The 12,949-nt window shown below is 42.9% G+C and overlaps 1 protein-coding gene across 1 annotated transcript in view; it reads left to right on the top strand.

Annotated features, from left to right (window-relative positions):
- Positions 1 to 12,949, top strand: part of hps1 (HPS1 biogenesis of lysosomal organelles complex 3 subunit 1) — a 95,919-nt gene that overhangs the window by 38,372 nt on the left and 44,598 nt on the right. The window contains exons 5-7 of the mRNA XM_072238983.1: positions 4,234 to 4,394; positions 6,894 to 6,996; positions 11,006 to 11,075. Coding sequence (XP_072095084.1) covers positions 4,234 to 4,394; positions 6,894 to 6,996; positions 11,006 to 11,075 — 334 coding nt within the window. The remainder of the gene's footprint in view (positions 1 to 4,233; positions 4,395 to 6,893; positions 6,997 to 11,005; positions 11,076 to 12,949) is intronic.

The raw sequence follows: 12,949 nt of genomic DNA, 5'->3' as shown, positions 1-12,949 counted from the left end.
CACGCCTCCCATCTCATGCTGGCACTAGTTTGATCTGTATTTAACTCAAAATAACTATCTATTATAGTTCCCACAAGTTTAACAAGGTCTAGGTTTTGTAGCCATTTCACCTGAAATCGCCATTTAGGGGGACTGTGAATAAATTTCTCTTTATGAATACTTAATGAAATAGCAGCATGGCCTCTTATTACTATGCTATCATACCAGCAACTTTTAATCTTTGATAAGAGCTCTCTTGAGACAAGAAAATAATCAATACGAGAATGAGATTTACATGAATGACAAGAGTATTCTATTTTGCCAGGGTTTTGTTCTCTCTATACTTCAACCAAATTTATTGTTTAAGTAACCAAATGTGTTAGAACATAGAATAGTACAGCACAGTACAGGCCCTTCAGCCCACATTGTTGTGCCGACCCTCAAACCCTGCCTCTCATATAACCCCCCACCTTAAATTCCTCCATATACCTGTCCAGTAGACTCTTAAATTTCACTAGTGTATCTGCCTTAACCACTGACTCAGGCAGTGTATTCCATGCACCAACCACTCTCTGAGTAAAAAACCTACCTCTAATATCCCCCTTGAACTTCCCACCCCTTACCTTAAAGCCATGTCCCCTTGTATTGAGCAGTGGTGCCCTGGGGGAAGAGATGCTGGCTATCCACTCTATCTATTCCTCTTAATATCCTGTATACCTCTATCATGTCTCCTCTCATCCTCCTCCTCTCCAAAGAGTAAAGCCCTAGCTCCCTTAATCTCTGATCATAATCCGTACTCTCTAACCCAGGCAGCATCCTGGTAAATCTCCTCTGTACCCTTTCCAATGCTTCCACTTCCTTCCTATAGTGAGACGACCAGAAATGGACAAGGTACTCCAAGTATGGCCTAACCAGAGTTTTATAGAGCTGCATCATTACCTTGAAACTCTTAATCTCTATCCCTCAACTTATGAAAGCTAACACACCATAAGCTTTCTTAACTACCCTATCTACCTGTGAGGCAACTTTCAGGGATCTGTGGACATGTACCCCAGATCCCTCTGCTCCTCCACACCAAGTATCCTGCCATTTACTTTGTACTCTGCCTTGGAGTTTGTCCTTCCAAAGTGTACCACCTCATACTTCTCTGGGTTGAACTCCATCTGCCACTTCTCAGCCCACTTCTGCATCCTATCAATTTCTCTCTGCAATCTTCGACAATCCTCTACACGATCTACACCACCAACCTTTGTGTCGTCTGCAAACTTGCTAACCCACCCTTCTACCCCCACATTCAGGTCATTAATAAAAATCACGAAAAGTAGAGGTCCCAGAACAGATCCTTGTGGGACACCACTAGTCACAACCCTCCAATCCGAATGTACTCTCTCCACCACAACCCTCTGCCTTCTGCAGGCCAGCTAATTTTGAACCCACCTGGCCGAACTTCCCTGGATCCCATGCCTTCTGACTTTCTGAATAAGCCTACCGTGTGGACCTTGTAAAATGCCTTACTAAAATCCATGTAGATCACATCCACTGCACTACCCTCATCTATATGCCTGGTCACCTCCTCAAAGAACTCTATCAGGCTTGTTAGACACGATCTGCCCTTCACAAAGCCATGGTCCCTGATCAGACCATGATTCTCTAAATGTCTATAGATCCCTTCTCCAAGAATCTTTTCCAACAGCTTTCCCACCACAGACATAAGGCTCACTGGTCTATAATTACCCGGACTATCCTTACTACCTCTTTTGAACAAGGGGACAACTTTTGCCTCCCTCCAATTCTCCAGTACCATTCCCATAGACAACGAGGACATAAAGATCCTAGCCAGAGGCTCAGCAATCTCTTCCCTCGCCTTGTGGAGCAGCCTGGGGAATTATCTGGCCCTGGGGACTTATCTGTCCTAATGTATTTTAATAACTCCAACACCTACTCTGCCTTAATATCAACATGCTCCAGAATATCAACCCCACTCATGTTGTCCTCTCCATCATCAAGTTCCCTCCCACTGGTGAATACTGAAGAGAAGTATTCATTGAGGACCTCGTTCACTTCCACAGTCTCCAGGCACATCTTCCCACCTTTATCTCTAATCGGTCCTACATTCACTCCTAGCATCCTTTTGTTCTTCACATAATTGAAGAATGCCTTGGGGTTTTCCTTTACCCCACTCGCCAAGGCCTTCTCATGCCCCTTGCTCTTCTCAGCCCCTTTTTAAGCTCATTTTTTGCTACCCTATATTCCTCAATAGATGCCTCTGATCCTTGCTTCCTAAACCTCATGTATGCTGCCTTCTTCCACCTGACTAGATTTTCCACCTCACTTGTCACCCATGGTTCCTTCACCCTACCATTCTTTATCTTCCTCACCAGGACAAATTTATCCCTAACATCCTGCAAGAGATCTGTAAACATTGACCACATGTCCATAGTACATTTCCCTGCAAAAACATCATCCCAATTCACACCCGCAAGTTCTAGCCTTATAGCCTCAATTTGCCCTTCCCCAATTAAAAATTTTCCTGTCTTCTCTGAATCTATCCTTTTCCATGATAATGCTGAAGGCCAGGGAGTGGTGGTCACTGTCCCCCAGATGCTTACCCACTGAGAGATCTGTGACCTGACCTGGTTCTTTACCTAGTACTAGATCTAGTATGGCATTCCCCCTAGTCAGCCTGTCAACATACTGTGATAGGAATCCATCCTGGACACACTTAACAAACTCTGCCCTGTCCAAACACTTGGAGCTAATCAGGTGCCCGCCAATCAATATTAGGGAAGTTAAAGTCACCCATGATAACAACCCTGTTATTTTTGCCCATTTTCCCCATGCATATGATGGAGCAGATTTAATATTTGTCTCTAGTTTGGAGTCTCAAATAATCAAGAGTGGGTAATTATTGTTCAGTTCCTATAAATATGAGTGCAAGGTGGCAGTCGGACTTGACTATGTTATTACCATTTTCTCTTTCCTACTCATGACCTCATCATTGCCAAATTAAACCTGACTTGTGTAATCCCGGAAGGAAGAATGCTCTTTCAGCTAGAAGTAATTATGTGCAATCAGCTGATTTGGAAGATTGGGTTATGGCCTACAGATTATAAACAAAACTCTGTTGGTTGTACTGAAGTGTAACTTGATTTAACACAATGTGCATTGCCCTCCAAATGCAGTGTTGGCAGTCAGATCTTTATAAAGGAGTTAACTAAATTAAAATAGTTAAATGTAAAATTGAGCCTGGCAGGCAAGGAGATATTTTGCACATGCATTATAGGAGCTAGAACCATTTTAATTGTCCCTGGTTTCTCTGGCTCAGCTGGTCAGCTGGATTCTGAGATTAGATGCATCTAGCAGAAAAGTCACCTGGAAGCAGTTGCATCCTTTAGATTGTGCACCGCAGAATTGGTCAGTCAAAAGGAAGGCGCTAATGAAAGGGACAAGTGTCGGGATCCATAGAGTATTGTTGCAGGACCTTTGACCATTGGGCCTGCCCAGCAGGTATGAGGTATGGCAGCTATGGGTGCATAAGACCGCTGACAGGTTGACCACATTGGCCATGGAGGACAAGGAAGGTGGGTAACATGGGATTGTTTTACGGACTGAGAAACACAGTCGGAATAAAATGATTGTTTGAATGGGAGGTTATACTGGGGTGTGGCAGGGACTGGTACTCTGGCTGTAGCTGTTCACAATCTAAACGAATGATTTAGAGTAGAGATTGAAGTGCAATATGTTCAAGGCGGGTCGTACCAAGTGAGCTGCTGCTGTTAGTTGTAAAGAAAATGCGGAGAGACTTCCCAGAGACTGAGCATGGGAATGATCCTTGGAATAAGGGTCAATGTAAGAGTGTTTGATGGCTCTGGGCCTGTACTTGCTGGACCTTAGAAGATGAATGGAGAACTCACTGAAACCTATTGAATATTGAAAACCCTTGTTCTGGTCTAATTCTGCTCCGATGTCTTGTGTCCTCTTCTGTTGAGAGAACAAGGTATATATAGTTGGTGTAAGAAAGTGACATTGAGGTTAGTGATCAGTGATGAACTTGCTGTTTACTGTAAAAAGGGGGTGGAACTGCTGGTTGGTTTACTTCTAGTCATGCTCTTCTGTTAATGTTCCAAAATAAAACTAATAGACCAAAGATCCATATGCAGAACGGGTGGTACCAGTGAGAGATCGTAACATGCTGAAAAGGAGTGGAGGATGAAGTTGCTCTACTTTAAAGTTAATGTTTTCTTTTGTTGTTAGGCTGTGGAAAGCCTGGTCCACACCCAGCTGTCGAGACAGTGCATCGAGTTTCTAGACCGCTACGTTGTACAGCAGATAAACAGCAGTTTGGAGAGGGGTAATGAAGAGGTAGTTCATGCCTTCATCCTGGTACACACCAAGCTCCTGACTTTATTTTCAAGGTGACATGGTTTGTGATTAATTTTATATTCTCATTCTAAAACATGTATTTTTGTTAATCGGATTACGGTCAACAGTTGCATCATGTAGACTGAGTTTCCATTTATGACCTGTGTCAAGTTCACTTATTTATAGTTTAGCTACAGCAATGTGTTGCTAATACAGAACTTGCAAAGGTCTCTTTCCATTGCTGCCATTTAATAACTCTTGCTCAAAGTGTACCAGTGTGGCTCTTGGTGAGGCAATTGCTAAAATTGTCTTTGATAAGCTTGACGATTCTGCATTCAGGTTCATAGTGCGGGGGATAGTGTTAGAGAGTGGAATTGAGATCGCATTTCATTTCATGGCAGTGCAGAGTCAAAGGTCAACCCCACCCCCTCACCAGATTCTGAGAAGCTCTGGATGCTTGCTAAAGCAATTACACTATCAAGTTTCACCACCCTTAACCATACATCCTTGGAATGTGGGAGGAAACTGGAGCACCCGGAGGAAACCCACATGGTTACAGGGAAAACGTACAAGCTCCTTGCAGACAGTGGTGGGAATTGAACCGTGATCGGTGGTCCCTGGCACTGCAAAGCGATTGCCTTAACAGCTACGCTACTATGCCACCTGGGAATTCATTGCTGCTAAGGGTCAGTTGTTGTCTGCTAAAGTGCTAAATTTTGAAAGATTCATTTTGTTTTTACGCTTTACATTTTGAAAAGTTGTTAGGAGAAGGTTAGACCATAAAACAAAGGAGTAGAATTAGGCCATTCAGTCTAAGTCTGTTTTGCCATTCCACCTTGGCTGATTTATTTTCCATCTCAACTGCCTTCTCTCTGTAACCATTAACACCCTTACTAATCAAGAGCCTAACAACCTCCACTTTAAATATACCCAGTGACTTGCCCTCCGTAGCCACATGTGCCAATAAATTCCAAAGATTCCCCATCCTTTGGCTAAAGACATTCTTCCTCCTCCTCCTCCTCTCTATTCTAAGGTCTTATTTTTCTGAGGCTGTGCCCTCTGGTCTGAGATTCCTGCACTACAGGAAACATCCCCTCTCTGTCAACTCTATCTAGGCCTTTCAATATTCAATAGGTTTCAATGAGATCCCCGCCACTGTTCTATAAACATCAGCAAGTACAGGCCCAAAGCCATCGTACATTCTTCTTATGATAACCCTTTCATCCCCACGATTGTACTTGTGAGCCTCTTCTGGGCACTCTCCAATGCTAGCACATCCTTTCTCAGGTGACCTGCTCACAATACTCCAAGTACGATCTGACCAATTCATTTTAAAACCTCTCTGTAATCTTCAGCCTTGGGGTTAATGTCGGATCATAATGATGTGCTCTTCAAAAGAAAGTAAATTTGTCACTTTGGCAACCTGCTTAAATTGGGGGGGGATAGGAAATCTTCCTCTTAGATCCTGCCTCCAAGGTTTGCCAACATGCAAATAAACTTGGCTCCACCTCTACAGTTTCAAATCACAAACAAAAGAAAACCTGCAGATGCTGGAAGTCCAAGTAACACACACAAAATGCTGGAGGAACACAACAGGCCAGGCAGCACCCATGGGGGGGTTGGGGGGGAGTGCAGTTGACGTTTCAGGTCGAAATGTCGACTGTACATCTTTCCATAGATGCTGCCTGGCCTGCTGAGTTCCTCCAGAATTTTGTGTGTGTTACTGTTTCTACAATTTCAATTTATCTTCCTCTGAAGGGTTAGATACTAGGGAGTGATTCTGCAGCACTCTTACTTTATCTTAGCTTTATTATGTGAGCTTAAATTAGACATTTCAATTAGGTCTCTGTTCAGACAGCACTGCTGTTTTCTCCCTCATCTCCCTCATAGTTCCGCCTCCTACTATTGTTCTCCCGCCAATCACCTCCCTGCCTCCCCTCCCCCACCCCTTTGTCTTAAAAATTACTGTTTTTTTTCAACTACCAGCATTCTTCAAACCCTCCCCAAACTTCTTCCTTCAGTCCTGACGAAGGGTTTCGACCCGAAACGTCGACTAATCTTTTCAACTGACGCTGACTGACCTGCTGAGTTCCTCCAGCGCATTGTGAGTGTTCCTTTGACAACAGCATCTGCAGATTATTTTGTGTTTGCTGTTTTCTCATCCCCGGTCCATGGGTTAATGTTCACTCTGTGCTGCGCTTCATATTATTTACTCCTCCCAAAACTCAAAAGTTAAATGTGGTGTTGTGTTTCTTAACCCGCTGAAGTAGGTTAACTCATTACAGACTCGTTACAATTGAGCTGTGAACGCTCTGTGCAATTGATTTAATTTTTTTTAATGGACTGGTAGAAAACAAGAACCAATATCACACTCTGTATTTCATCTCCCAAGTCTGAAAATTGGGATAGCCTGCATGACTGTTGGTTGCATCTTTCTCTCAAAGACACACCTGGCAATCAATGTATGATTAGTAATTGTGATTTAGAAAGACTACCTAAGCTTCAGATGTTATAACTCTGCCATTTTTTTCCTGTTCTTTTTGCCTCTGCAGTCATAATGTCAGTTCCATGAAGCCTTCAGACTTGCTGTCACTTATTTTGATTGTTCAAGATATGTACCCGAATGGTGACGATCTGCAAACACTAACTGACAAGGTAGGCACGAGAGAGACTGCAGACGCTGGAGATCTGCAGCAGCACATAAGGGAGCAGGATGGACATGGGTAGTCAACATTTCGGGTCAGGATCCCCCATTCTTCGAGGTAAAGAGACCCAACCCAAAACTGTCCATTTCCCGTTGTGGATGCTGCCTGACGCACTGAGGTCCTCCATCTCCTCTGTCTGTTGGCAGGACACGGATTCCGATCATTGCTCAGCACTTCAAGACATGGGGCGTAGAAATGGAAAAAGCAGCAAAAGTAACAACAATAGAAAATTATTTCACTCTTTGAGTTACAAAAACAAAATGGTAGAAACTGCAGACTCTTTGTGTCCTCCTCTGAAATTTCCTTCTCACTGAGGTAGTGTCAGCAAATTTGGTTGCAGTAAATTGGGCCCTTTTATCTAACTGTCATTATCATTAACATTGACCGCAAACTGTTATTTAATCACTATCTTAATCTAAATTTTAGATAAATTCTATCTAAATTTACTCCTATTATAGCCCTCATTATTACCCTGTAACTGCACTTTAAACCACTTTTAATGCTGTTCACGGTGTAAATGTATGCTCTTATTGACGGATTTATGCACATTTTATCCCATATCATGGCTTTGTGCGTGGTAGGTCATGTTTGACCAATCTGTTGGAGTTTTTCGAGGAGGTTACCAGGAAAGTGGATGAAGGGAAGGCAGTGGATATTGTCTACATGGACTTCAGTAAGGCCTTTGACAAGATCCCGCATGGGAGGTTAGTTAGGAAAATTCAGTCGCTAGGTATACATGGAGAGGTGGTAAATTGGATTAGACATTGGCTCGATGGAAGAAGCCAGAGAGTGGTGGTAGAGAATTGCTTCTCTGAGAGGAGGCCTGTGACTAGTGGTGTGCCACAGGGATCAGTGCTGGGTCCATTGTTATTTGTCATCTATATCAATGATCTGGATGATAATGTGGTAAATTGGATCAGCAAATTTGCTGATGATACAAAGATTGGAGGTGTAGTAGACAGCGAGGAAGGTTTTCAGAGCCTGCAGAGGGACTTGGACCAGCTGGAAAAATGGGCTAAAAAATGGCAGATGGAGTTTAATACTGACAAGTGTGAGGTATTGCACGTTGGAAGGACAAACCAAGGTAGAACATACAGGGTTAATGGTAAGGCACTGAGGAGTGCAGTGAAACAGAGGAATCTGGGAATACAGATACAAAATTCCCTAAAAGTGTCATCACAGGTAGATAGGGTCGTAAAGAGAGCTTTTGGTACATTGGCCTTTATTAATCAAAGTATTGAGTATAAGAGCTGGAATGTTATGATGAGGTTGTATAAGGCATTGGTGAGGCCGAATCTGGAGTATTGTGTTCAGTTTTGGTCACCAAATTACAGGAAGGATATAAATAAGGTTGAAAGAGTGCAGAGAAGGTTTACAAGGATGTTGCCGGGACTTGAGAAACTCAGTTACAGAGAAAGGTTGAATAGGTTGGGACTTTATTCCCTGGAGCGTAGAAGAATGAGGGGAGATTTGATAGAGGTATATAAAATTATGATGGGTATAGATAGAGTGACTGCAAGCAGGCTTTTTCCACTGAGGCAAGGGGAGAAAAAACCAGAGGACATGGGTTTAGGGTGAGGGGGGAAAAGTTTAAAGGGAACATTAGGGGGGCTTCTTCACACAGAGAGTGGTGGGAGTATGGAATGAGCTGCCAGACGAGGTGGTAAATGCGGGTTGTTTTTTAACATTTAAGAATAAATTGGACAGATACATGGATGGGAGGTGTATGGAGGGATATGGTCCGTGTGCAGGTCAGTGGGACTAGACAGAAAATGGTTCAGCACAGCCAAGAAGGGCCAAAAGGCCTGTTTCTGTGCTGTAGTTTCTATGGTTTCTATCTGTACTCACACCTCCAACTTTATTTTTATATAGTCATAGTCATACTTTATTGATCCCGGGGGAAATTGGTTTTCATTACAGTTGCACCATAAATAATAAATAGTAATAGAACCATAAATAGTTAATTAGTAATCTTCAACATGTTACGGTGAGAAAAAAAATACAACAAATAATTAAGTTTAAAAGTAAGAAACTACAGAGCAACTATAACTGGCTGTATGCACGACCGGTGCATGCGCACAAACAATAATTTATTCTTTATAATTATTGAATGTTGCTTTTTTTTTGGTTGCATGTCATGCCCTGATCAACACCACAAATGAACTTGATCCTTGATTCTTGAAGCCATTCCAACTAATTCCCGTGACGACCCACTTAGTCAGAACCTGCCAACTGGAAGATGACCATTTATCTCCCAGCTGCTTTCTATTAGTTAGTTATCCATACAAGTGTATTGTCTCCAATACTATTACAGGTCCTCCTCCGGCCTGTGAATTGTTTGTAATCAGGACAATTTGCAAGTCATAAATTGGAATTTATGTACTGAGATACTTGTCTTGCAGATCAATTTGTTTCACTGCATTGAGGTAATACAAGGTAAAACACGAGCCATACAGAATGAAGTGCGGTAGATGCAGAGAGAGTGCAGTGCAGACAGCCAATAAGGTGCAAGATCAGAATGAGGTAGATTGTGAGATCAAGAGTCCATCTTACCGTACCAGGGAATCATTCAGTGGTCTTATAACAGGAGGGTAGAAGCCATTCATGAGCCTGGTGGGATGTGCTTTCAGACTTTTGTACCTGCAGTCTGATGGGAAAGGGGAGAAGGGAGAATGTTCAGGGGACAGCAAACAGAGTCCACATACAGCAGAGATATCTGGAGTCCCACAGCAGCCAGCAAATCATCCCGTCAATTTCCCAAATGTATGTATGGGTTATACGTAGTGAGACGTTCATGGCTGGGGTGGATGTATACCTCTTAAACAATAAATCTTTCTATATGAGAAGGTCTGCAGATGCTGACACACAAAGCAACACACACACAATAGACAATAGGTGCAGGAGTAGGCCATTCAGCCCTTCGAGCCAGCACAGCCATTTACTGTGATCATGGCTGATCATCCACAATCAGTACCCCGTTCCTGCTTTCTCCCCATATCCCTTGACTCTGCAATCATCAAGAGCTTTATCTAACTCTTTCTTGAAAGCATCCAGAGAATTGGCCTCCACTGCCTTCTGAGGCAGAGCATTCCACAGATCCACAACTCTCTGGGTGAAAAAGTTTTTTCCTCAACTTAGTTCTAAATGGCCTACCCCTTATTCTCAAATTGTGGCCTCTGGTTCTGGACTCCCCCAACATCGGGAACATGTTTCCTGCTTCTAGTGTGTCCAATCCCTTAATAATCTTCACACACAGAATGCTGGATGAATTCAACAGGTCAGGCAGCATCTGTGGAACAGAGTAAACAGTTAATGTTTCAAGCCAAGACCCTTCTTCAGGACTGAGAAGGAAAGGGGAAGATGCCAGAGTAAAGGGGTAGGAGAAGGGGAAAGGGGCTAGCTGGAAGGTGATAGGTGAAGTCAGGTGGGTGGGAAATCTTTCTAAGGTGCCTTTCCTACAGCCTCTTGGAAATCTAATTAGGTAGAATGTACTGATTTTTCTTTCATCGTATCACAGTTCCTGTGTTTAACTGTGTTGTTTCCTGTTGCCTCTTCCTTAATCGATTCTGCCTTTTTCCCCAATTCCCAATTTCAGACTAACCAAATTTGAGGTTTTGCCTTCCTATTTTCAATATGGGCATTAACTCTGGAGAACTGTGAATCACAAAGGTAGTGTTCCATGTTCTATAATGACCATTATGAAAATCCTAAAATAATTAGTGAAAGTACAAAGTAACTGGAAAAACCTGAAAGAAGAAGCATAGTGTGGCAGATATTCAGCATGTTAGCACTAACCTAGAGAGATGGGCTGAAGGGCCTGTTTCTGTGCTGTAGTGGTCTATGACATTATGACTGTTTCAGGTCAAAGACTTTCCATCAGAAACGGGAGATTTTAGTTTTCAAATAAAAACGAAGGCAGTTGTGGCTTGATTTGGAAATCTGAAGATTTGTTCCAACAGAATTCGGAGAAAACTGTGGAAACGAAAGGATTTGATACCACTGGGCGGTCACCTGCTGCACAAGGAGAAGGTATGTTTGGAGCAGCTCGTACAACAAATCTCTGTCAGGATCTGCTCTCCATTGTGTTGTGTGCTTTGCCTTGAGGACAGCCAAGCAGCCATCCCACTTAATTTTGGAAAAACTTTTATTTATTTAGAGGTCACGCAGAGCAGGCTTTTCCAGAGCAAGGAGTGGTGGCGCCCAGCACCCCCCTATTTAATCCTAACCTGATCACAGCGTAATTTACAATGACCAATTAACCTACTAACTGGTACGTCTTTGAACTGTGAGAGGAAACCCACACTCTCACAGGAAGAACGTACAAACTTTCCTACAGAGGATGCCAGAATTGAGCTGCGAGCTCTCTGGCCTCAAGGTGCAATAGCTTTGTGCTAACCGCTATGCTCCTGCGTCCTCCTCTTCTACTCTTTTTACCTTATCCCGTGGAGCCATCATCGCCTTACTCGGGTTCAGGCACCAACTCTCGCTCAAATGTTCATCCTCCAAGCAACTGTCTGTGTGGAGTTTGCATGTCTCCTTCCTGTGACTGTATGGCTATCTTCCCACATCCCATAGGAATGCAGGCAGACAAATTAATTGGCCACTAAAAGTTGCCCCTAGTGTATCAGTGAGTGATAAAATCTTGGTGGGTGGGTGAGGGAGGGGGTGTTTTTAGGAACTGTGTGGAGAATAAATTAAGGTTAGTTTGGATTTTGTTTTAAGATCGGGGTGAATTCCCAACACTGTCTGTAAAGAGTTTGAACGTTCTCTCTGTGACTGTGTCGGTTTCCTCCCATATTCCAAAGATGTGTTAATTAGAATTATTTGCGCACAATCCTATTAGGCAAGCTAAACTGGCATAGGATGCATGTTGAAAATTGCAGGCTGCTCCCAGCCCATCCTCGGACTATGTTGGTTGTTGATGCAAATGATGCGTTTCATGGTATTGTGTGTGTTGATGTACATGTGACAAATAAAGCCATTAAGGATTAGTGTATGGGAACATTCGGCACAGACTTGATGGGCTGAAAGGCCTTTTTAGTCTTGTGTGACTGACATGCATTCTATAATGCAGTACTAATGTAGAACTAATTTCATTGGACTGTATGCATTGATGTACATATGACAAATAAAGCCAATAAGGATTCGTGTAAATGGATATTTGGCACAGCCTTGATGGGCTGAAGGGCCTTTTTAGTCTTGTGTGACTCTGCATTCTATGATGCAGAACTAATATAGCCCTCCAGTTTGACTGCAGCAAAATTAAAATCTGAAATTAGCCTAGTTAGCACGACTGTCACAGTTTCAACAAATGTTCTGTGACTGCTCTCTTCACATAGATGGCAGCAATGTTCAGAATTGAAGCAAAGCTGCTGGAGCCATGAGAGAGCAGCTCTCCCATCTGTATCACAGTGCTGTCCATGTGGAGAATAAGGTCTTGGTGTCTGTGATGTTACTGTGGACAGCGCCTGTTGTATTTGCCATCATTCCTCTTCTGGATGAGTTGGCTGACTGAAAGTTATTTGGAGGACACATTTGGGTAAGAGTCAGTGTGACAGTGTAAGGAATTGATAGATGCATGAGCTGAGCAGGAAGGTAGTGCAAAGATGTACTCCTTCACTGCTACATTGTAAACGACGGGAGCTGGCTCGTGCCTGCTGTCTTGTTTTTACCAATAGGACTGGGAGTTTATTTTGGTAATCCCCAGGCTGCAATTTATCTACAGTACCTATAGAAAGTATCCACTCCCCCTTGGAAGTTTTCATATTTTATTGTTTTACAACATTGAATCACCGTGGATTTAATTTGACTTTTTTGACACTGATCAATAGAAAGGACTCTTTTGTGTCAAAGTGAAAACAAGTTTCTACAAATTGGTCTAAATTTATTAGTTATTAAACACA

The sequence above is a fragment of the Mobula birostris genome, chromosome 21 (assembly GCF_030028105.1).
Source record: "Mobula birostris isolate sMobBir1 chromosome 21, sMobBir1.hap1, whole genome shotgun sequence".
Lineage (NCBI taxonomy): Eukaryota > Metazoa > Chordata > Chondrichthyes > Myliobatiformes > Myliobatidae > Mobula > Mobula birostris.
The sequence above is the reverse complement of the archived record's forward strand: the minus strand, read 5'-3'. Positions and strand labels throughout refer to the sequence as shown.